Source organism: Fukomys damarensis, unplaced genomic scaffold (genome assembly GCF_012274545.1).
Source record: "Fukomys damarensis isolate Sample0158 unplaced genomic scaffold, DMR_v1.0_HiC HiC_scaffold_19, whole genome shotgun sequence".
NCBI classification, from domain to species: Eukaryota; Metazoa; Chordata; class Mammalia; order Rodentia; family Bathyergidae; genus Fukomys; species Fukomys damarensis.
In genome coordinates, this window is record NW_022900931.1 from 6,585,753 (window position 1) to 6,610,694 (window position 24,942).

Genomic DNA, 24,942 nt, shown 5'->3' on the forward strand with positions numbered 1-24,942 from the left:
ACTTAGGAGGCTGAGACAGGAGGAATGCAAGTTCAAGGTCAGTCTGAGCAATTTAGCAAGGCCTTGTTTCAAAATAAGGGCTTGAGGGCTGGGGATTTGGCTTAGTGGTGCTGCATCTGCCTTGAAAGTACAAGGTCCTGAATTAGAAAGAGAGGGGAGGGGGGAAGATGTTAAAATAAGGGCTAGAGATGTAGCTCTGTGTGACGGTGCCCCTGAGTTCAATGTCCACTGAAACAAAAGGCAGGGGAGCCGGGTATGGTGACGCATGCCCAGAATTCAGAAGGCTGAGGCAGGAGGATCTCTGCGAGTTCGAGACCAGCCTGGGCTACATAGTGAGACCCTGTCTCAAAAGGGGGGGGGTGGCAGCAAAAGAATACAGAGAATGGGTTAAAAATAAATAATTTTAAAGGTATTGAACTTCAGTATTTTACTTGCTACCTTGAATTAGTAGAATAATTCCTTTCAATTAAAATCAGGATAGAGTAGGGTATAGTGGCATATGCCTATAATTCCAGCTATGTTAGGAAGTTCAGGCAGGAGTATTGCAAATTCAAGGCCAGCCTGGTTAATTTAGTGAGACCCTATCTTGAATTAAAGTGGGGTGAAGGGGCAGAGATGCAGCACAGTGGTAGAGCACTTGTCTGCCATTGGAGGGATCCTGGGTTCAGTCACCAGGACCACAACAAAATAAGGCTTAACAAATGTACTGACTTCTCGCACAAGTTGAATCTTACCCACGTTATACAATTGTGTGGAAAGGATTAGAAAATGATCTCAGCCAACTGGATACGGCCACAGAGACATCAGACGGTCTTGACAATTACTGGTGTTCATCTTCATTGTTGAAATAATCACTACCTACACAGGTCTAGTCAAAATAATGGAACTAACTGCTCATGGTCAGCCCTTCCCTCTCCTGGATGTATGATTATAATTATGATTATGATTATTTTTGCTATTAGTCATTTATTAAGTACTCAGTTGTGGATTCAATTCTGGGTTCGTTCTAACAAGGATGTCTGGCTGCTCCCAGCTTGTCACTCATATGAACTCTGCACACACATACATGGCAATTCAATTTCCTTTACACGTTGTCCCGTCTTATGGTCTCACTATTTTACCTAGGCTGACCTCAAACTTGGCGATTCTCTTGCCTCAGCCTCCTAACTATCTGGGGTGACAGGTGTGTGTCACCACACCTGGCAACACTGCCCTTTTTACATGTGCTTTGGCTTCAACAACAGTTGTTAATGAGAAATGCGTGGGCTTTGTAATCAGACTGGTATTTAAATTCTGCTCTGCTATTGGCCTTCAGCAAGTCATTTAGCCTGTTTCTGGATAATGCCTACCTCCTCAGGTGGTGAGGGTTCAATCTAAGTGCCCAACCCTTACTGAGATTTACTGGTAAAGTGCTGAGGTTTGGGCTTTTTTTTTGGTAGGACTCAACATTTAACCCAGGACACGCTACTCCTGTGCTCTCGTGCTGAGGTACATCCCTACCATCCCTTTTTAAAGTTTTGGGTCAGGGTCTCCCTAAATTTCCCAGGCTGCCCTAAATTCATGACCCTCCCTGTGTCAGCCTCCCAAGTAGCATGTGCCTCTCTGACCAGCTAAAAGTGGTAGTTCTTTTGCAATTGGCCCCTACTTTGTAGATAGATTTAATTCCTGGTTCTGAAGAGCCTAAATGGCTCACTGTCCCCCTACCCTGAACGTTTTCTTTGCCCTCTTCTCTGTGGTCTTCCATCAGGCATTGAGAGGTTATTCCTGAGCACTCTCAGTCTCCTCTTCAGATGTTTCCTCTGAAGTTTTGCTTCTACTTTCCCATCACCAGCCAATTCAGCACCCCTTCATTCCAGTCCCCCAGTGCCTCACGAAACTTTCCAGATGCACTGCACCCCACAATCCTCACGTTGCCTTATGTCCAGTTCCTATATAGAACATGCACAAACATTTTATGAAACAGTAGCTACTGTGCATATTGCACTCTGATACTTTCATTTTATTCCAGTCTATTCTAAATTTTCTGGCTGAAATCTATTAAATTGGGCTATTTTACAACCTCAGTAATAGACGACAATTCCAAATTGAGAAATAATTAGTTTGCTGGGTGTATGCCTCTACTTAGCCACTCAAGAGGGTGAGGCAGGAGGATCACCTGACCCCAAGAGTTCAGGGCCAGACTGAGGAGCATAGTGAGACCTCCTCTAAAAAAGTGAATAAGTAAAAAAATAATAAAAATAAAAACAGCCAGGTCATATGAGCCTTGATATTTAGGACTGAGAATGAAGGTCACTGGTAGAGACCTTGCCTAGAATCCACAAAGCCCTGCATTCAATCCCCAGCATCACACAGAAAAATAAGATAATCACTGTGTATGGTGGCACATGCCTGTGATCCCAGAACTCAAAAGGCTGAGGCTAGATCACCATGAGTTGGAGGTGAATCTGGGCTACATAGTGAGTTCAAGACCACCCTGAACTACATAGACCCTGTCAAAAAAAAAACTTGCTTCTCCTTCCATAACAGGAAACTTGATAGGCAACCCCTCAAAAAATACACTGAATTGAAAGAAGGTTCACCTACCCAGCAATCTGTGGAAGTAATAGCTGATTGAAAAGGGAGGGGTACAAGAAAAAATAGCCCAAGTGTGATTTTACAGGGCACCAACTCTCAGCCTCAACGGGGAGTGCTGGAGACCTTGGGCAACCAGAGAGCATGGGCCATGGCCAAAGGAGACAGCTGCTACTCAACACCAGACGATTGCTGTCAGCTTGAATGCCCAGTCTTGCCAGATCCTCTCAATTTAAGACAAGAGGCAACCTAGCCAGGCATGGTGGCTCACGCCTGTAATCCCAGCACTCAGGAGGCTGAGGCAGGAGGACCGCTGTGAGTTTGAGACCAGCCTGGGCTACATAGTAAGTTCCAGGTCAGTCTCAACTACATAGTGAGACCCTGTCTCAAAACAAAACAAAACAAAACAAAAGAGGCAACCTAAGATGCTTGTGTGCAATATCCTATTTTTTTTTTTTTTTTTGAGAGAGGATCTCACTATACCTTTAGTCCAGCCTAGCCTTGAATTGGCTATGTAGTTCAGACTGGCTCTAAACTCATTGAGCTCTTCCTGCCTCAGTTTACTGAGTGCTGGGGTTATAGTGCACCACCACATCTGACAGTCTCATGATATTGGCAACCTAAGATGCTTGTGTGCAATATCCTATTTTTTTTTTTTTTTTTGAGAGAGGATCTCACTATACCTTTAGTCCAGCCTAGCCTTGAATTGGCTATGTAGTTCAGACTGGCTCTAAACTCATTGAGCTCTTCCTGCCTCAGTTTACTGAGTGCTGGGGTTATAGTGCACCACCACATCTGACAGTCTCATGATATTTGTTTGGCAACTCACTTTTTTCGGTACTGGGGATCGAACTCAGGATCTTAAACTTTCAAGGCAGGCAGCAGTACCACTGAGCTAAATCTCCAGCTCACTTTTCCTTGCAAGCACAAGGACCCAAGTTTGATCCCTGGTACCAAAACAAACAAACAAACAAAAAATATATATATATATATTTGTGTGTGTATATATTTGTTTATATATTATATATATTTATATATATAGCTGGGTGCGGTGGCACACACCTGTAATCCCAGCACTTGGGAGGCAGAGTCAGGAGGATCACCACAAGTTTGAGGCCAGCCTGGGATACAAACTGAGTTCAGGGCCAGCCTGAACTACAAAGTGAGACCTTGTCTCAAAAAACAAAACACATACACACACCACAGCTGGGCACAGTGGCACACATCTGTAGTCCCAGCAATTTGGGAGGCTGAGGCAGGAGAATGGCAACTTTAAGCCCACCTTGGTCAATTTAGCAAGATCTCCTCTCAGAACAAAAAAATAAAGAGCTAAGAATGTAGTTAAGTGTAAAAACCCTGGGTTCAATCCCCAGTGCCAATAAATAAAGATTCAAATTGAGAAAATATTTTCTTGCATAATTTTTTAAAAACTACAAAAGTCTCTCCCTGGCTCGTGCATACGAGAGAATGACTCACCCTGAGAGTTAATTGGGACCAATTGTGACCAGCCGTACTTGTCACTGGCACCAAAACATCTGGCAGAACTCGGTTTGCTCTGAGAGTCGCCCCGCCCTCCTCCTCCGCACTGGCGACCACAGCTCACCTTTTTGAAAGCATGGTATGTACCTTTCAGTGCATGAAACTGGAGGGGACCCAGGAATCCTGGAGTAGAAATTTAGCTCACAGTTAAGTCCTAGCAAGATGAAATCACACGTTGGGGACTGAAAAAACTCCCTTCTCCCCCATGATAAACGGGGAGAGGAATCAGCAATGAAGAAAGGTGATTACCGTCTTCCCTCCTCTATTTTAGCTTTTCCTGTTTATATGTTAACCCTTTGCCCAGCGCTCCCACTTGCCAAGGAGGTTGGATTCCTGCTCTGTTTTCGTAATACTGCTCAGGACTGGTGTTATTTACAGCACCACAGGACAGCTTCAAATAAAAGCATCCAGAAACTCAACGCCTTCCTCCTAGGGATCCGATCTGCCCTCGCTCGGCTTACGTATACTCTATTCCTCCTCCCACAGATACAAGGACCGCTCATTCCAGAGCGCTGTCACCTTTCTCGTCATTCTGTCCCGGAAGGTTTGCCATTTCGATGCGCACCAGCTGAGCCCACCAGCATATGCAAGTTACGTGGGATGCAATTTGGCGAAGATGGTTATGTTGAAGTTAAGAATAGAAACTATTTCAGATAGGCTTTTATATACAGTACTTTTTTCTTGTTCTTCTTCTTCTTTGGTACCAAGGATTGAACTCGGGACCTTGCACTTGCCAGGGAGGCGCGGCGCCACGGAGCTACATCCCCAGCCCCTATATGCAGTACATTTAATCTCCACATGGTGTCTTTTTTTGCAGAGGAGGTAACTGAGGTTTGGAGATGTTGCATTAAGATCATACAGGGGTGGGGATTTAGCTCAGTGGTTCTGCTGCCGGCCTCGCAAGAGCAAGGTCCCGAGTTTAATCCCCGATACAAAAAAAGATCATTCAAAGGCTCGAGATGTGGTTCAGTGGCGCTCGTGCCTGCCTCAGAAGCTCAAGGTCCTGGGCTCGATCCCCTGTATAAAAAAAAAAAAAAAACAAAAAAGTAAATTAAGATCATACCGTAGGCGGCAGAACGAGAATGTAAACCCACTTATTCTATGGCTGCCTCTAATAAACAACTACAAATACCAGCACCCCTTGCTATGCTCCACTGCGCAAACGCACACTCCCCAAGGCCCAGTCCTAGCGGCTGAACCTGAGACCCAATAGCTCTGCGGTGCCTCGCTTTCCAACCAATGGGAATGCTGTTGCTAACGCTCAAGCTATATTTTTAGCTATCGACGTTCCAGGCACAGTGGTGGGCTGGGCCTTACCAGGATGGAATACGCACGGAGGGGAGGAGAGGTGGAGAAGGGAGGAGAGGGGAATATGAAGCGAGGAAAGGCGAAGAGGGGGCGTGTGTATGACGCTCTGCCCTTCGCTGACGCACGAAGCAAGTAGTCCCTGGAGGTGCCCGGGACTGAGCGCTCTGTGCGTGGGGGATGGGGGCTTTCGGGCTCAGACTCCCTCTCTCCTCCTGGTCGGTAGAGTTGCCCTCCTGCCTGGCAATTCTCTGCTGCTGTTAAGGAGAGCGCGTTTAAATCCCCACACTACCGCTGCTCTCTGCCCTTGCCAAAAAAAGTGATCAAGGAAAATAAAATGCAAACTGCTTGTAACTGGAAACTCCGATCTCACCACCTCACGTGGGTTGGGAGGCAGCCGCCGGGCTGGAAACTTCAGGGATGAGAAAGGAAGCGGGAGAGAGAGTTGAGGAAGGGGCCCTCTAAAGAGGGCGCAAGCCCCCCACCCACTAGCCGCCTGGCAGTGCATCCTCCTGTGACCTTACCAGACACAGCTCTCCTACCCCCAACCCTACGCCTCTTGTCACAAAAAGGCAGAGTGACCTACATGGCCAAACCCTGGCCAGAGGACCTGGAGCGCCCGGTCTCGGGTTTGGCGAACCTTGCGTCGCCACCCCAGGGACCGTCGGGTGTGCAGGGCCGGCGCCCGCTCCCCTGCCCCTGTCGCTGGCTATTACTACAGGAAATGTGGCTCGTGTTCTCCTACCCCTTACGGGGTGGGGGTCGCCAGACGGGGAACGCAAACGTGGGCCTCCGCAGAGGACCGAGCTCTTATGGTGCTGGTGCCCTGCCGGCCCTCTCCCGGCGGGGAACCAGGAGCCGAAGGCGGCAAGTGGAAGATTCATCGTGACACTCGGCTTCCGCACAGCTAGCCCCGGCCCCAAATCCCCCCTCGCCGCGTTGCCCGGCGGGTAATCACGCCTTCCCCGACGAGGCGCGCAGTGCTCGAAGATTCAGGCAAACCCCAGTTTAGGTCCGAAATGCTTCCAGAGGTCGCGCTCACTTCCCTGACCCGAGAGGAGACCCTAACTAGGGTGGTGCGATTGCCGCGGAGACAATCGGCCGCCCAGAGTCGGAAGGACGTCCGTGCCAAGGTGGCCTAGGCGAGGGACCAGAGCCGTCAACGCCCAGGCAGGTGTAGGGCTGAAGGGTCGGTGAGGAGAGCTCCCGGGTTGCGGGCCCCTCCACGCGACAGCCACTCTTCCAGCGCAGCCACCGTGGGTTTCCACCGTGTCCCTGCCCTCGCGGAGCTCATGTCCACCTGAGGAAGCACCCTACAACGTTAGCAAGATTTCAGACAGTGGCTGGGAACCTAAAGACGAGAAATAGGGCTCTGTGGCGGCTGGGATGGAGCGGAAAGGCGGACGGCCTCGGGAAAGGGTGGCCGCGCGATCACTTCGGGGGAGCACCCGTGAGCCGGAGAGGGCAGCCCGGCCCCTGGCTCAGCCCCAAGCCCTCGGCCGGGTACCCAGGGGTTAAGGCTCGGCTCGCTAGGAAATAGTCCCGGCTGTGCGCCCGGCCCCGCCCCGGCAGGGCGGAGGGACGCATCGCGCAGGGGTGGGGAAGCCGGATCCGTGCGCAGGGTTGCTAAGGGTGAAACTTTTCATTGACTTTGCTCACTTCGAGCCGGGGCGCGGGAAGGTGCGGGTGGTCGGCGGAGATCAGCTAGTGGCTCGGGCGACGCGGGGTCAGAAGGGCAGCACCGCTCGCCGGCCTCGAGCCGGATCATTCTCCGCCCCGCGACGTGAGCCACCCCGTGGTCCACCATCCCCGCTCCGTCGCTGCCTGCCGGCCCGCCTGCCATCCGTACCCCGCCGCCAGCCCCGATCTCCATAAGAAAAAGCGGAAAGAATAATATTGAGGGTCATCGCCCATCATCCCCTCCTCGCTCCTCCAGCCTCAACGAAGAAAAGAACACAGTGGGCCCCTGCCTCGCGGCTCCCGGGAAAACAAGGAAAGCGACATCTGCCCCGCGCTCAGGACCACCGTGTTAGGAGAAGCTGCCCGGCCGCGGCGGAGACCCGAGTGAGTGCAGGGGAGGTGGGCGGGGGACCCACCGACACCCCCGGCCCGACCGCCTTCCTCACCCCGCCCCACGCCTGCTCTTGGCTTGGGGGGCGCACTCCACTTTGGTGTCGCCCCTTGCTTGGCCTGCCCAGCATTTTCCTCTTCTAAACACCACCCCACCCCACCCCGCTTTCTCCTGTGCTTTTCTCCCTCACCCTGACACTGGGGTATCCCAGTTCCCAACAGTGGTCCCTCCTGGGTGGGGTGCATTTCTTCCCTTGCCTCCATCTCCAGCTCCTCGTATCCCAAATACTAGATTTTCCTTGCTTTCCAAAGAAACATAACTCGCACCATAGTTAAATAAATTAGAAGGAGGAAGGGATTCAAGCCTTGTTTTTCTGCTTCTTTTCCGTGTGCGGGGAGGGGGAGGTGGTTATTATTAGTATTGCTGGCCTTATCGAGCCTCAGGGATGGAGTTGGAGACCGTTTTTGGCGATGGGACCGATTTGTGGAGATTGGCTTTGGGCCACTGAGCCAGAATTCATTGCAGTGTGAGCTCTTTATCCTCTCCTGTGCTTTAAGGGAAATCGTGGGGGGGGGAGGTACCCTTAGAACCTTGCCAGTGTGGATTTTGCTTAATCTCGGTGGGGTGCCTTGGAGGAAACTCCCCTAAACTCCTTCCCTACCTGTCCAGGGGTTGGGCCATGCCCTTGACCAGAAACCTGGGGAAGGAAAGGAGGGAGCAGACAGAAGGGCAACCTGCAGGCCCTCCCCTTCCCCTGGAGCAACCAGAACCCCACACTTTGTGCTTCAATTTAGGGACCAGCCAACCGGGCCTCAGTTGCTTGTTGAGGGTCTAGCCTAGCTTTTTTAGCTTTCTCAGCCTACTCTGGAAGTGGGTTCTCTTCTTTCATTTTCCAGTAGAAAAACAACCGTCTTGCATTCTTGGGTGCCTGCCCCCGTCCTTAAGGATTGGGAAAAGCAGCTTGTGTGGGAGGAAGGATTAGGGAGGTTTAACACCCAGTAGGGGAGCTTTGTGGAGGATATGGTAAATCTAGTCCTAGGGTAGGCCTTGCAGTAGGAGGAGACTCATACCGTGAATTTTAAGTGTTAGAAGATGTTGTTCAGGTTTCTGGCGTACAGTTTTTCCTTCCCTGCCCGGGAACCTTTTCCCATTTATTTCCCTCACCCGCCCTGGTCTAGTTACTCAGACTTGGATTAGAAGTGGGGTGAGGTTTGGGCCCTGCTGGCATCGGGCCTTCTAATTGTCTGCCCGGCTCCTCCCTACAGCTTAAGTGGGAATTTCTTTGGCCAAGAGGACCAAAAGAACTGGGTCTAATTCCTGCCTTTCCTTTCCTGGCTGTGCGGGAGCTGGAGCTGAGCCCACTGGGCTTTAAGTGAAAAAGTCTCCTTTCTCTGTACCCACCATCTCTACAGCAACGCCAAACGGCCACTGTCCAGTCCAGCCCGTGGGATTCAGATCAAGATTCAGGGTTGGCGGCGGGGTTGGGGGGGACATGGCCTTATCTGTCTCAGCCCACACCCTTCACCTAAAAACAACCGAACTCCTTAGAGGTAGATTCCCTAATTCAGCAGTCTTGGGAGAGTGTGAAGAGGAAAGGCAGAAAGTTGAGCTCCTCGTAAAGCCTAGACACGGACGTGGTGGGGCGATGCACTACAACGAGGAGGCCTTGTGGGTAAATTTACACGAAATGTCTTAGGCGATGGGAGGGGGCGCTACCCGCCCCAGCGCGCATGTGCATCGGAAACTTCCTTGGCTCTCTCTCGACCCCCCCCACCTGGTACCCCTGCTGAGCATGCGCAAACCACAGGCGGCCTCGCAAGCGGTGCCGGGAAATGTGGTGTGCGCTGAAGTAGGTCACGCGCCGGCGCACGAGGTCCCCCGGACTAGCCTCCCAGGGTGCTGAGCGCCCGCCCTCCGCCCGCTCCGCTAAGGCTGAGCCTGGAACTCTGCGCTGCAGAGAGCCCTCGGGTCTGGCTGTCCCTGAGTAGCTTGATTGGACTGTGTTTGGGGGACATGATGGGAGACTAGGCAGGGTGCAGACAGCACAAGTTCTAGAAGCCATTCAACCCTCATCTTCCCTTAAATCTGTATCCGCCCTCACCGTGGAGTGGGCCAGGGTCTTTCGGTCTGGGTGGCGGCCTAACCTTGGCTCTCCTGGGGCAGCCGGTCCACCGAACTGTAACACCTATTGCCTTGCCCTCTGCCCCCTTCCCCTTTTTGTTACGCTCCTTTATTTGAATCTAAGTACATTGAGTACTTGACAGTCGGAGCATTTAGATGGTAAAGGTTTACAGTGCCTAGATATTTGTATAAGTTTGGTGCCAAACAGGTTCCTTCACCATTGACCCTCTCAACTCCCTGCCCCCTCATCCTGGGAATCAAACCCAGACAGAGCCTTGTGTGGTGCCAGGCAAGTGCCCTACCACCGAGTTACACCCACAGCCCTTTCCTTTCTTTCCCTTGTTAAAACAGAACTTGTCCTTTTTTTTTTTCTTCTTAAAATTCTTGTTTCGCACTCTCATTAGTTCTTTCTAGAATCTTCGTTGATGGAGGACTTCCAGCTTCACCACCTCTTCTCTTGTCTTTCTCTTAAGCACTTAACTCTTTGAAACCTGGCACAGGCTTGTAATCCCAGCTATCTGGAGGCTGAGGCAGGATCTGCAAGTTCCAGGCCAGTTTGGGCTACATAGTGAGCTCAAGGCAAGCCTGCATTACAAAGGGAGACTGTCTAGAGAACAAACACTCTTTGAAGACAGCACCAGGGATGTGCATCCAGGTTTAACTTTGTGGGTGGATGTAAACAAGTGAAGTAGGGGGCCGGGTTTTTAGCTTAGTGATTCCGCTTCCTGCCTTGAAAGCACAAGGTTCCAAGTTCCATCCCCAGTGCCCCCCCCCCGCGCCCAAAGTGAAGTAGGATAAGATTCTTAACTGTAAAGCCTTTGTATTTGCAACTTTTAATACATTGACGAAAAGGGAGATTTGCCCTCCCCCAACCCCCTTAGCTACGTTTTAGTTGGAAAAGATCTCGAGTGCTCTGTAGCTGCTTAATGAATCTACTTGTTTCTTTTATTGAAGGATGGTTATTTGTAAGCTTTCTAATCTTACCAGATCTCTGTAAATATTTATTTCTTGTACTGGTTCTCAAACTCTGGAACCTTGTGTTCACAAGGCAGGTGGCAACACCTCTGAGCTAAATTCCTGGCCCACTGTAAACATTTTATATTTAAACTCTAGAGTTTGTCCACAGCTTTCTTTGGGGGGTAAGGGAGTACCGGGCATTGAACTCGGGTCCTTGCATTTGCAAGGCAGGCCACTGAACCGCTGAGCTAAATCCCCAGCCCACACAGCTTTCTAATAAATGAACAAACTCACCCGAATGGTCATGCCTATCTTTAGTTGAAGACATGATAGCACCAGTGCTTTGATCTTTTACCCCATAAGCTTCTTGTTTGTTTTGGGTACTGGGGCTCGAACTCGGGACCTTGTGCGTGTGAGGCAGGCGGTGGAACCACTGAGCTAAATCCCCAGCCCCCCATAAGCTTCTTGAAGTCAAAATTGGAGCCTTAGCTGATAGAGCAGAAAATCTTATTCTGGTCATCCAGCCTATTTGTTGGGTTCCACCCTACAGCCATCTGGCCTGGCTTGTTCTCCAGTTAAAGAGGCAAAGGTGGCATTATATGCTTCCTTATTTGTGTGGCACCATCTCTGAGGTATAAATTGGTGCGAAGCTTTAGTTGCTTATGCTGCAGAAAATGGTTCACCGGGCAGGGCTGATGACAGTGCTTCTATTGTATGTTTGGGTGGGAGGCTTATTTCCCAATGACTTTGGCCTACATTTAAAATGCTTGCCTTTTGAGGCTGAACAGTTCAAGGGGTGTTAACTTGAAAGGTAATTATACAACAAAGTTGCTTTTTTTGTGTGTGTACACTAGATCGAGCTCAGGACGTTGTGCTTGTGAGGCAGGCAGCAGCACCACCGAGCTAAATCCCCAGCATCTTACACAGCAAAGTTTAAAGAGGCCTAGAAAGGTCTTTGGTCTGGGCTGGATACTGAGGCCACTCAGTACCTTGGGAGCAGTGTCCTGTGTTGATGTCATCTGTTTTATTTTTCAAAATTTTAGGGCCAGGGATTTAGCTAAGAGGTGCTACTGCCTGCCTTACAAGCAACAAGGACCCAAGTTCGATCCCTAATACCAAAAAAAAGGGGTCATTGAAAACACCATCTTTAACAACATGTCCATTTTTGGCAACTAATGCCAACTTCACAACTTTTCAGTCTCCTCTCTGCTGGACACCTCTAGTAGACCAGAATGGCCCTTATACCTCCCTTTAATTTATTTTTGATAACAGGGATCGAACTTGGGTCCTTGTATCTGCTGGGAAGGCAGCAGAACCAGTGAGCTAAATCCCCTGCCCTCCAACCTCCCTTCTTAAACTGGGCACAGTGGTGTGTACCAGTCCCATCTATTGGGGAGGCTGAGACAGAAGTGTCACTTGAGCCAGAAGTTTGAAGACTGGCCTGGGCAACAGACTGAGACCCTGACTCATAAAAAATAAAAAGTCATCCATTCTTAGAGGAGGCCTGCTGTCCAGTAAGCTATCTTTGCATTCGGTGACAGACCCAATTTTTATAAGCAGCTCTTTATTCTTTTTTATTGTTCTCCTCCTTAAACCTAAAAGGACCTTGGAATTGGTCTATCCTGCTCATGAGTAGACATCTGAAGAGACTTGAGGGCCAAGTCTGCATTGGAGACTGGAACAGGAGAAGCCAGATTTCCCGAATGCTGAGCCTTTGGCGGCTGAGTCAGGGGAGAGACATAGGTGCCTCTACTGCCTCCGTAACCTTCTGTGTCCTCAGCTCTGGAAGGAGGCTTGGACCCCATCAAGCCATTGACCTTTGCTGCTGCAGGTTGACCTCCATGCTGCATCTTCTCAGACACATTGAGCCCAGAAATTTCCTGAAGATTTAAGTCCCGAAAGTGCCTGGATGAGATGTGGACCCAGGTCTGCGAGTTACAGGGAAATGCATGGGGCTGGGTCCCTATCTTAGAGTCAGTACCTGCATCCTTACTTGCTCTTCATGGAACCAGAGGGATTTGAATCAAAATCCAGCCCTGGGTCTGTCACAAGCCAGCAGCTGCCCTTGTCAGGTCACAGCTCTTCCTCTTGTTTCCATGCTGAGCACAGCAGCGTAACTGTGTCCAGAGATCTGGCTGGGGACATGTCCTTGCCCTGCATCACCACCCCAGCCCCTTTCCAGCTCCACGTCTTCCCAAGTGAGTCCGTGAACCCCACTTTTAGAGAAAGTTTGATTAGGATCCCTGGCTCTCAGGACCTCACAGATCATCTTCCTGAAACCCTAGGCTAGCCCAGGCCAGCAGCTTAAGCCTTTTAGCCCTGGGGGGGCATCTGGCTGCGAGAATCCCAAAATATCAAGCGAGTGTTTACCTTGGCTGCCGCCTCTAGGGATCTCCAAACACCTGATAAATCTGACCCTGTGCCGAGGACAGGTGGGCAGATGTCCCTGGGAGACTGAGTGATGATGGGTCCCCAGCTGCAGGCTGCAGGGTGATGGAAAATTTCTTCTCTGCTTTCTCCCGGTTGCTCTGTGTGTGTGTGTGTGTGTGTGTGTGTGTGTGTGTGTACTGGGTGAGATGCTAGGGATTGAACACAGTTTTTGTACTGAGCTGCGCACTCCCCCGAACCTTTTTTAAATTTTGAGATGGGGCATTTCTAAATCACTTAAGTTGCCTGGGCTGGCCTCAAACTTGAGATCCTCCTACCTCAGCCTCTCAGGAGGTTAAGATTGCAAGTGTGCCTCACCACACCACGGCTCTCGAGTGCTCTCTACACTGCTACCCTCCACGCCCTGCTTTCCCTTACAGCGGTCTGTCCCCTTGTTGGCCCCAGTCTCTGGCTTTGACAAGATCTTGCCTTCTTTCTTGGACCATGCTCTTGTCCCAAAGTTGGAGGCTGTCTCTGTGGCTTTGGTCACACTGGGGAGTCAGGAAGGCAGTTTGCAAACCCAGACTGAGCCTGAGCGTACAGAGCTGTGGGGCCTGGATGACAGATGGATGTGACTGGAGTCCCAGCCCCTGTGAAGAGTTGCCAGCACTCCTTCCTGTGCGGTGACCTGTATCCCTGTCCGTGGAAAGACAGCTGAAGATTTTACACTTGCCTCTTGTGCTGAGACAGTTTGGGGGCACAGCTTCAAGACAGCAAATAAAGAGTTCTAAGGGGCTGGGGATTTAGCTCAGTGGTTCTGGAGCCTGCCTCGCAAGCTCAAGGACCAGAGTTCAATCCCCAGTACCACCAAAAAAAAAAAGTGTGGGTAGTGTATATTGTAACCTTCAAGCTGGTGGAAAACTCAGCACCTTGATTTTTTTAGAATTACCTTTAAATCTGGGCCAGGGATTTAGCTCAGTGGTTCTGCCGCCTGTCTTGCAAGCGCAAGGAGCCAAGTTCAATCCCTGATACCAAAAAAGAAAATTTTTTTTTACCTTTAAATCATAGTTATTTGCTAAGTATGGCAGTTTATAGTGTGTTCTCCCTGCTTCGGCCTTCCAAGTGGCTGAGATCCAGGGCATTTGTCACCACGCTTGGCTCAGAGTCGGTGCTGTCTGTCCTTCAGCATTGGCTGCCACCACCTGCATATCTACTCACAGGGCCTTTCTTCTTCCCCTTTCTCATTTCCTAGGACCATCTGGAGCCCGAGGCTGTGCACCGTGCATCTCCTGCCCCCGACCTCGGCCTGTGCACTTGCCCTGCCCTAATTCTGCCTCAGAAGGGACCATGCAGCTGGAAATCAAAGTGGCGCTGAACTTCATCATCTCCTACTTATACAACAAGCTGCCCCGGCGCCGTGCAGATCTGTTTGGGGAGGAGCTGGAGCGGCTCTTGAAAAAGAAATACGAAGGCCACTGGTACCCCGACAAGCCGTTGAAGGGCTCTGGCTTCCGCTGCGTCCACATTGGAGAGATGGTAGACCCCGTGGTGGAGCTGGCTGCCAGGCGGAGCGGCCTGGCAGTGGAGGATGTGCGGGCCAACGTGCCCGAGGAGCTGAGCGTCTGGATCGACCCTTTTGAGGTATCCTACCAGATTGGCGAGAAGGGCACTGTGAAAGTGCTGTACCTGGATGATAGCGAGGGTGGGGGCGCCCCCGAGCTGGACAAGGAGATCAAGAGCAGCTTCAACCCTGACGCCCAGGTGTTTGTACCCATTGGCAGCCAGGACAGCTCCTTGTCCAGCTCCCCATCGCCACCCTTCGGCCAGTCGCCCAGCCCCACGTTCATCCCCCGCTCCGCACAACCCATCACCTTCACCACAGCTTCCTTTGCTGCCACCAAATTTGGCTCCACCAAGATGAAGAAGGGCGGCGGGGCATCGAGTGGGGGCAGTGCAGGCAGCAGTGGGGCAAGTGGCCAGCAGCCACCACCACAGCAGCCGCACGTGGCCCGCTCGCCCACCAGCAACCTGCTGAAGCACAAGGGCCTGTCTTTGTCTATGCATTCACTGAACTTCGTCCCAGCCAGCCCAGCGCCTCAGTCCCAGCTCTCGCCCAATGCCAAGGAGTTCGTGTACAATGGTGGTGGCTCGCCCAGCCTCTTCTTCGATGGGGCTGATGGCCAGGGCAGTGGGGCCAGCACCTGCAACGGCAGCAGCTTTGACGTGGCCCAGGTGTTCGGAGGTGGCACCAACAGCCTTTTCCTGGAGAAGACGCCTTTCGTGGAGGGCCTAAGCTACAATCTGAGTACCATGCAGTACCCCAGCCAGCCGTTCCAGCCCGTGGTACTTGCCAACTGACCACGCGCCGCCTACAGGCCTCAGAGCACCCCAGACCACCAGCGGGAGAGAGGAAAGAAGAGGCGGACAAGAAAGAAGAGAAATGTGTATAGAAAGATTGCCAGTCTTCTTGCTGTCATGTCTACAACGGACCTGGCCCAGGCATGGCATGGGAGGGTCTCCCGGAGCAGCAGATCGTGTTTAACTCAACTCCTTGACTGTCTTCCTGCCTGCCTCTGATTTATTTGGTTGGTTTGGGTTTTGTATTTTTTTCTTCTTTTACTTTTTCTACAAGTAGTTTTCTATAGAGCATCTTTAATTAGTGGCTTCCTGTGCTGAGAATGGTCCAGATGTGAATTGCTGCTCCCTGCCCTCCCTGCCCTCCTTCACACTCCTTTAAGGGTTCTGTGGCCAAGCTCACAGGGAAGGAGGAACTGCAGCTGCAGCCGGGCCCTCCCAGAGTAGGGAGAGGCTGGCCCTGTGTCCCTGCTGTCACCCAGTTATCCTCTCACTCAAAGCCATCCAGCCTCAGCAGGTCTTCTCTGGCCCTGCCCCCTAGTAACTCTGACCGCAGACCCCCTCCTCTCAGGCTGGGCCTCCCAACACCCTCCCCGAAGAGAGAGCTGTGTTTAGTTGAGATGCTTTCATCTGTCCTATGTCCCTGTGCCACCCTCCCTCCTGCCCTAGACCATCCTTGTGTCCCTGAAGATGCAGCCTTCGAAACATGTGGCCTCATTTTCTCACTAAAGCAGCCCTGTCTGCTGTGGGCATGACGTTGTGGGGAGGAAGGTGGGATAAGTGTGTGTCTGCATGTGCCTGTGACTGAGTGTGAGCGCGTGTGGTTTGCTGTCCTGTTCTAAAGGATCCCAAGCATTGTGACACTTCCCCTCTGGGTATGATTCTGGATTGTAGCAAGTGCTTATATATGTTCCAAGCTGGGATGGGCCAGGGGTGGGTGATGAGTCCTTTCGTAGGGCAGGACCTGTGGTGGGTGACGCTGTGGCTGAGCCTAGGACACTCCCAGGGGAAGCACTGCAGGAGGAACTGGTTTCCGGACTGCAGAGGAATCTGCACTTTTGTTTTTGACCAAAAAAAAAAAAACCTGAAGAGCGAAGGGCATAGCCAAGCCTTTGACACCTAGAGAAGTCCCTAGACTTCCCAGCCCTCTACTGTGTCCCTGGCAGTGGTGTGAACCATTCACCTGAGACCCTGAAGGGATGAGGCTGGAGGTGGTGCCACAGTGGGCATCCTGGGCCTTAAATGGAGACCTCCTGGTCTTCTGGTCATAGGCGGCATTTCAGTGCATGGGTGCCCTGCCTATGAGCGTCTTGTACCTCTTGGCTGCCCTCACTCAAGCCCAGACCCTGATGCTGTGAGGCAGTTCCCTGGGCGGCCGGGCAGGACAGCCAGTGCCCTCTGAACCTTTGGGCCACAAGAATGTGTGCACGCACACCCTGCTGCCTCTGCAGAAGAGGGGTTTCTTTAGCCCAGTGGGTAGCTTTCTTGCCCTGATGCTTTGGTAAGCGGAGTGCTTGGCATCAGGGCTCCATCACCAGAAAGCACCAAAGCCCTTGCACCCTGCCCTGTACCATCTTTCCAGGGGCCCCAAGCGGGCACTGTGGCGGCAGTGGGTCCAACCCAGCCTCTCCCTGCACTGGGCACCAGCTGTACCTCCCCTGGTGGCGCAAGGCCCTGGCTTCTCTATCCCGCTGCACCAGTCCACCCAGTCTGGGCCATCCTTGCCCTCCTCCTCAGCTCCCACGCAGGTGACAGTCCAGGCAGACACATCTCTCTGGGAAAGGCTGGATCTGCCTTAGACCCTCGCAGCCCCGTTGTGCACACAGGAGCCACCTGCACGCAGGCCGCCTGGTTTCCCAGTGCTCAGTACACCAGGGCCAGGAAGACAGCCCCTGGTGTCTTTGGAAATCCGAAGAAAAATGTGTATTCAGGAGCATGACTCCAGCCTGGGCTTCAGGCCCAGCTCAGTCTTGTCTCAAATCCAGGCATTTTTGCTTCAATTTTATTTTTTTTAAGAAAACAAAAACCTGCACTAATTTACCTGGTTTCGTAGGAAAACTTTTTTTTTCTTCTTCTTCTTCTTTTTTTTTTTTTTTTTTTTTTTTTTTTTTTTTTTTTTTATTTTTTTTTTTTTTTTTTACATTTTTGGTGTCTATTTGTATTGAATAATTTGCTACATTTGTAAAATGTAAGAGGTATATATAATATATGTATATTTCTAACGTAAGAAACGTAATTTTTTCTTTTCAAGATTTTTTCTTAAAAAGAGAAAAACCAATATTTTTTCAGGAAAAAACAAACTTTAAAATAAAAAAAGGAGAATACAACCTCTTTCTCCCCTTTCCCCATCCTTTCCCTCTTTCCCGGGAACAAGTTGAAGGTGGAGTATCTCGTAAAGAGTGTACACTGTCAGTCCAGAATGGTGTCTTTTTCTCAATGCAGTGACTAGGGATGGGAAGGGGACGTTGAGGCAAGCGTGGAGAGGGGCTAGGGGAGCAGGGTAATAACCTTTTTTTCTTTAGTGAAGGAGGAATACAATCAAGCATTTTGTATTCAGAATGTTGTGCAATATTTTGGAATGGAACATTGGTGTGTTTAGAGATTTAGTTTAAAAACAAAACAAAAAGATTGATCAAATCTGTACAGTTTATATTGTTCCAGATTTTTTTAAGTTTGTATTAAAAGCATGATATATAATAGCCCTCTGCTTGCTCCTAGTTTGTTGTGCTTCTGGGGTCCCGTTTGGAATGGAGAAGAGGCGGGGGGCCCTGACCCCATAGGCCTGAGGAGACATCTGGTGATCTTCACGATGACAGCCCCAGGTGAACAGAACTGACTGATGGCACAAATTCTTTTAGAGCTCACACCCTGTCCTGTGCACATTGGAACGAGGTTCCATCAGGGGCCAGTTTCCTTTCGGTCTCAGCCACCACCTCCCTTGATGACAGTGCCACCCAAGCCCCTGAGCTCAGCTGGGCCCAGGGTACTTGAAGGTATTTGTGGAATCCTAGTTAACCATCAGCAGCCTGACTGCTACGAAGGGGTTATCTCACAGCTGAGACAGATAAGCTGCCTAAACTCAGAACCAATGTGTGGTGAGGCTGCAAGTCTGACTTGTGCCTGGTGTTGTTTAGTCGACCCTGTAGTCTGGAGTACAGTGTCCGGAGAACAGTGCCCACCTTTCAGACACCTTAAGTACTTGCTAGAGCTGTGATAATTGCTGTGGAATAGCAGCACCTCCACAGGGGACAAGCAGGGCTTTGGGGGCATCAACAGGCCAATACTTCGCCACCCCCATGTGGGAGCTAGGAGCCCCCGAGCCCAATTTTGACCTCTAGACATTGGCCCAGGAGCCTGAGGTTTAGACCCTTGGCCTGGCCACCAGTCCTCTTCAGGGTCTCGCCCTCTGTCCTAACAGCAAGAGGCCCAGCCTGTCCTGTGTCCAGGCTGCCCACTGGGCGTGGGCCCCTCAACCTGGGTGGAAAAGCTCCTCACCTGCTGCTTCTGATTTGCATTACCATAGACACAGGTCTTGACAGCAGATGCCACAGTCACCTGTCGGATTTACTGTCACAGACCTGAAGGGCTGTGGTGCTGTCCAAGCCAGTGGATGACACTTACCTTCTACACAAGTGATTCGCTTACATGTTCAGACCTCCATTTCTTCTCCAAGTGTAACTGGCTCTGAAGGGGATCAAGAGACCCCAACCTGTTGGGGACTGCCTGTGGCTTCTGCCCTGAAGGAAAGGAAGAATCTGGTAGGCTCAGGGGCCGAGGATTTAGCTCAGTGGTTCCCCCACCCACCTGTCTTGCAAGTGCGAGGTCCCGAGTTCGATCAAAAAAAAGAATCTGGTAGGCTCAGTTACCTGCACTAACACCTCTTCCTGTTCCACCTCTAAAAAAAGCTTCATTTATGTTATTTGGAGGAGGGGGTGTGAGACAAGGTCTCACAATGTAGAGCGAGCTGATTTTTCTTTTTTTTTTTTTTTTGGCACCAGGGATGGAACTCAGGACCTTGCACTTGTGAGGTAGGCAGCGGAACCACTGAGCTAAATCTCCAGCCCACCTAAGACCCATCTGATCTGGAACTCACTGGGTAGCCTAGGCTGGCCACAAACTAATCCTCCTGCCTCAGCCTCCCAGGTGCTGGGGTTACAAGTGTGTACCACTACACATGGCTCATTTATGTTAGAGACAAACTCTCCATGTACATCCGCTCTGCCCTGGGAACACAAGTTGGAAAGCGGTTTGAGGACAACTCTGCACAAGGGGCCTAGGTACCCCTAGATCTGAGACAGCCTTCTGGAGGAGGTGGAGAGAGCAGCAGGGAAAAAGGCAAGGCGGTGTCCCTCCCCAGGGAACCCAGCAAACACTAAAGAGAAAGGATCCCCTTAGCTCAGTTACAGGGGTGGTGGCACACACCTGTAATCCCAGCACTCAGAAGGCTGAGGCAGGAGGATCACCTGAGTTTAAGGCCAGCCTGGGCTACATCGTAAGACATCCCTTCCCCTACTTATTTCTTTCAGCCAAAAGATAACCCAAAAGCACAGCTTGCAGGTCCGCCGCTACCACTTCCCAGGTGGAGGACCTTGAGCAAATCACCGCACTGTCCCTGGGGCCCGAGTTCCCTCCCTTCTAAAAAAGGGCTAATAAATTACCTCCTTGAGAAAATGAAATGAGTGGAAAATGCTGAGTGCACAAGTTGGTCTGAGGTAAACAAGTAAGCGGCAAGTAGCATTTTCATCATCGTGGTCATTACTGCCCATCCACAATCCCACCAGCCAGCCCAGCCCAGCAGCTTCCCAGCTTCAGCAAACAGGCCAAACCCCAAGTTCACCAGCAGCAAGACCAAGTAGGGCGGAAAAGGAAATCGAGGCAGAGCTAGGGCTGCTTCTCCTTGCCCTCTGCCTTGGTGGTAGCAAGAGACCATACTGCCAGGGAACTTCACGCCCCTCCTCTCCAGGAGGGGGCAGGCCCTCCACACGTGTCCCCAAAACCTCTGGGAGTTTTTCCCTGGAGAGGAAGAGGCGGACAGGCAGACAGCAGGTGAGTCACTTGGCAAACTCCACTGCCTGAGTCAGCGCCCCTAAGCCCAGGGATGCCACCGTCTGGTCCCCACCATTGCTCCTTCCCCATGAATGAGCCTAGGATAAAAGGGCGCCCGCCCTCCTTGCCCTGGGCCTGGCCAGCCAGACTGGCTAAGTTCTGCCTGGGTGCAACCTGTGGACAAGCTTCACCCAGGCCGGAAGTCCCCAAGGCCCCGGGTGACCTGAGCCTGCCCTGCTTTTCATCTGGAGAATTTCACTGCCAGTGAGAGAACTGGGCTCCAGGTCACAGAAGTTGCTAATTCACTGTGTAACCTTGAACCTCTCTTGACATATTTCCCATGGGTGTGATGGGGGCGGCTCCGTTCCAGCTAGGCCAGGCAGGCTGCTCCCCAGACGGGCACCTCTCCCTGCTCTGAGAAGGAGCATAGGAGGAGGACGCTTTGTGGTGGCACCTTTCCCCGGGAGAGGGGGATAAAGTGACAGACTGGCCCTGCTGGATGCCCTCAAGGCACAAGAAGCTTATCAAACTCCTGGGGGGCCATGGCAGGCAAGGAAGTCTGGCCTAGAGAAAAGGCCTGGCGAGGTGGCCTTAGACATCCAGGTCCTCTTCCAGCTCTGTCCTCACATCCTCTGTTTCACACTCAGCATTCAACATGCAGCCCAGGGGCCAGGGTGCTGCTTAGCAGTAGGGTTTGCCATGACGCATGGGGCCCTGGATTCCATCCCTAGCACAAGTGAAAAAATAAAGCAACACGGAGCTTCCATAAATGCTGACACTGCTCTAGGCAGAAAAAAGTCCCTAGTCTCTCATTCAAGATTCTGTTGACCACAAATGAGAAAATGGCAAATTAAGGCTGTTTCAGTAGAAAGTCCCAATCAAGTGGGGTATGGTAGTGCATGCCTATAATCCCAACACTCAGGAGGTTGGAGCAGGAGGATCTCAAATTTAAGGCCAGCCAGGACTGCCTATGATGACCGTATCTTTAAAAAAAAAAAAAAAAAGGCATTGACAACCAATGATGACCAAGTAAGCCTTATAGCATGGTCAGGGCAAGGGAGGCCTTTCTGACCAAGGGGCTTTCAATCTGTGATCTGATTTCCAAGATCCTTTGGCAAATATTGAACAGAACAGACAGCAGTAGGAAGGTAGAGGGACTGGATGCTTCAAAAGGTGAGAGGTAGAAACAAGCACAGTTGCTCAGGGTAGGGGTACGAGGTGACCTTGAAGAGGTCCCAAGGTCACATCATGGGCCTTGCACCCCAGATGGAATTTTTTTTTTCAGTGCTGGTGCCTTGTGCTAGGCAAGCACTCTACCACGGAACAACCTGGGGGCTGGAATTTTATCTTACCCCAAGAGAGCTTTCTCTCACACATAAAATCGACAAACCTTCTCAGACCTCTTCCTTTGTGCCAGGCCTTGACTTTTTTTTTCTTGCAGTACTAGAGCCTCACATATGCTACTCTACTACTGAGGTACACCCTCAGAACTTTTCTAAATTTTGAGACAGGGTTTCGCTAGATTGTCCATGCTGGCTTTGAACTTCAGGTCCTCCAGCCTCAGCCTCCTGAGTAGTTGAGATTACAGGTTTTTGCCACCATACCTTGTATGGCTTGGATACTTCTTTAGGCCACAAGAGCTATTCAGAGGTCAGAGGTAAAATCCCAAAATATAGAACCTTTCAAAGACAGAAGAGTTCTGTGGTCTTGAGATAGGCAAAGATTTCTTAGACATCCTCCAAAGCCATGATCCAAGACAGAAAAATGGAGAAATTGATGTCACCAAAATTAAGTACCTGTTTTAGGAAGACACTGATAAAGCTGGGTGTGGTGATGTACACCTGTAATCCCAGCACTCAGGAGGCTGAGGCAGGAGGATCACTGAGAGTTCGAGACCAGCCTGGGCTACATAGTGAGTTCCAGGTCAGTCTCAACTACATAGTGAGACCCTGTCTCAAAAACCAAAACCAAAAACAAACAAAAAAAAAGGAAGACACTGATAACAGAATGAAAGGATAAGCCACAGAGAGGGAGAAAATATTTTCAAATCATAAATATTAGGGCTTGTATCCACAATATATAAAGAACCTCCACTGGACTGGAACAACAGAGCAAGCATATAATCCCAGCTACCTGGCTGAGACAGCAGGATTATAAATTTGAGCCTAGCCAGAGCAACTCAGCCAGATCTTGTCTCAAAATAAAAAGGGCTGGGGATGTAGCATACTGATAAAGTGCTTGCCTAAGTTTGCATGTGGGCTTGGGTTCCATCCCCACTGATGCAAAATAAAAAGAAGAGAGGAAGAAAGAGGACATCCATGTCTAGACACATCCTCAGGGAACACAGCAAGGAGAGACGGCAGAGAGCTGTGCCAGGGACCCTTGCTGTACAATGCAGGGTTGGGGCCGTGGAAGGCTTCTCTGGGAGGTGGCAGTTAAATCAAGCCCTGGACTGGAGAGAGAAACTTGGAGGAGCAGGCCTGTGTCTTTGCGCTCCTTCTCTTTTAGGACACCCCCGACCACCCCTGGCCCTCAGCCCCTCTTGCTCCTTGCAGCCTCTGCTATGGCTCTGCAGGAAGCTCGCCCTCTCTGTGCAGCTCAGCTTGCGTGGAGCAAGGCTGTGCCCAGCTCCCCAGTGCAGCCAGAGAGCTGGCTCTCTGCCCAAGGGGCTCTCCGCACAAACGTCACGAGCAGAAAAAGCGGGCATTTGAGCTGCTTCCAAGAGGCACCCGGGAGCCTGACCCAGGGACTTGAAGTTGTCCTCATGGATTCAAGCAAGGCTGCAAGGAGGAAGGCACTGTCTCAGCTTGTGCGAGGGCAGCTCTGACCTCCAGTCCATGCCAGGGCTGGGGAGAGACGAGCTTGGCTCAAGGCCCCAGGGGTGGGGCAGTTCAGTGGCACACGAGGGGGCTGCACTAGTACCGCTCTTTGGACACAGTGTCCTGGACTGTGCCCCAGATTGGCCAGCCCACAGGAACAGTGGCTGGCAGAGGAGACGGGCAGCCAGCCAATGGAGTGGAAGGGATGGCATGAGCAAAGGACTTGTCCTTACACCGTCTTGCCACCCTGAGTGGAGAGGTGCAGCCCTGGAGAGAGGGCCCCTGGCGTCCCGCAAGACCTCAGGAGTCTTTCTCCACTTCATGCCTCTATCTGCCCATATCACTGACAACAGCCATCATCTGGGCTAAATTCTTTGAGAGTGCAGATGCCAAAAATGCTGGCCTGGCTCTCACTGTCTATGTGACCTTGAGAACTTTGGTTTGTTTGTTTGTGTTTTGGGGATTGAGAGGCTGTTAAATTGCCCAGGCTGGGCTCAAATTTGTGATCCTCCTGCCACAGCCGCCCAGAGTGCTAGTTCATGACTCTTATCCTGGAGGTGAGGAAACTGAGCTCCAAGAACCAAAGGGACAGGCCGCACCACTGATACCAGGGGTTGGGTGTCTTGGCAAGTGCTGGGGAAGCGCTGGGTGGGATCCAGACACGTATTCCTTTGCTCATTTGAGAAGTATTTATTGAGGGCAATAAAGTTTGGACCTGCTGCACATGGGCCTGGGCCCACACTGAGAACAGGACAGTCACCTGCAAGGTGTATGGCTCAAGGCCAGGTGACACACAGTTTCTTTTTTGTGTTTTCTTGCAGTGCTGGGGATGAAATCCAGGGCTGTGCTCACACTAAGCCTCAGGTGAACCAAGCTGGACTCAGTCACCCAAGCCCGAGCAATAAATCTGCCCATTGTAAAAGGACACTAATTCTCCCCTCACATTGCTCAAGAAGAGATGAGCATAAAGCTCTCGGCTCACAGCTCCAGGGGTGGGTGTCAGCAGCAACAGTGGCATTTGTGTCCTGTGTAGGAAGCAAAGGAGAAAGGTAAGACTGTCCCCAAATCCTGAGCCATGCCTCCCTCATCGAAAAGCCTACGCTTTTATCTTTTTAGCTTTTGTTGTTGTTGTTTTGAGACAGGGTCTCCTCACTGTGTAGTCTAGGTTCTCTTTGAACACATTATGTAGCTACATAGTGAGTTTGAGGCTAGGCTGAACTACATAGCAAGACCTTCTCTCAAAAAACAAACCAATCAGTCGGCTGGGGCTTTAGCTCAGTGGGTCCACACCTGTCTCAAAACTGAAAGGTCCTGAGTTCGACCCCTGGTAGCCCTGGAAAACAAATAAAAACAGGTGACAGGTGGGCAACTGACACCTTGAAGGGAATGCAGGGAACCTTCAAAGGTGGGAAACCTCCTATTCCCTAGTCCCTGGGCACCAGCTGTACCTGTAGCTGCAGCCAGGCCAAAAGGCGGACTACTGGCTCTCAGAGCAAAGGGACAAGGAGCCAAGGGACATTGCCTGGCAGCCAGGGGACACCAGAGGAAGGGACCATTTCCCAGGCAGGCATGCTGAGGCTTGGAGGTCACCCAGAAGCAGGAGAGGAACCAGCCACACTGGGCTTCTCCGCACGTAAGACTCACCCCAGGCCTCACCGCAGTCGGGGTTCCGCGGGGTCCTGAGAGTCTTAGCTAGTGTTGTTGTTTTCCTTTGGTCCCCCTTTGGTGGGTCCAGCCAGAGCCCGAGAAGGGGGCGATGCTGGGCTCCCCCCCCCCCCCCCCCACCCCTCG

General features: G+C 51.3%; 1 protein-coding gene and 1 long non-coding RNA gene across 3 annotated transcripts in view; one reads left to right on the forward strand and one right to left on the reverse strand.

Moving 5' to 3' along the window:
- Positions 1 to 7,010: 7,010 nt before the first annotated feature.
- On the forward strand, positions 7,011 to 18,478 carry Tob2 (transducer of ERBB2, 2). Of its 2 annotated transcripts, XR_782273.3 has the most exons (3): positions 7,011 to 7,479; positions 14,184 to 15,516; positions 18,005 to 18,478. XR_782273.3 is itself a non-coding variant. In XM_010634465.3 (2 exons), exon 2 carries the CDS (start codon positions 14,279 to 14,281, stop codon positions 15,287 to 15,289), a length of 1,011 nt encoding a protein of 336 aa, XP_010632767.1. In that variant the 5' UTR covers positions 7,011 to 7,479; positions 14,184 to 14,278; the 3' UTR covers positions 15,290 to 17,301. The 2 variants fall into 2 exon arrangements, 1 of the variants encoding a protein (XP_010632767.1); XM_010634465.3 differs by lacking the exon at positions 18,005 to 18,478 and having other exon boundaries at positions 14,184 to 17,301.
- Positions 18,479 to 24,091: 5,613 nt separating this feature from the next.
- Positions 24,092 to 24,942, reverse strand: part of LOC104869286 — a 1,758-nt gene continuing 907 nt past the window's right edge. Inside the window, exon 3 of the long non-coding RNA XR_782274.3 lies at positions 24,092 to 24,176. This is a non-coding gene — a long non-coding RNA (uncharacterized LOC104869286). The remainder of the gene's footprint in view (positions 24,177 to 24,942) is intronic.

What these genes read in the sequence shown, in the direction of transcription:
- Tob2 (XM_010634465.3), top strand. Translation starts at nt 14,279, where the DNA reads ATGCAGCTGGAAATCAAAGTGGCGCTGAACTTCATCATCTCCTACTTA.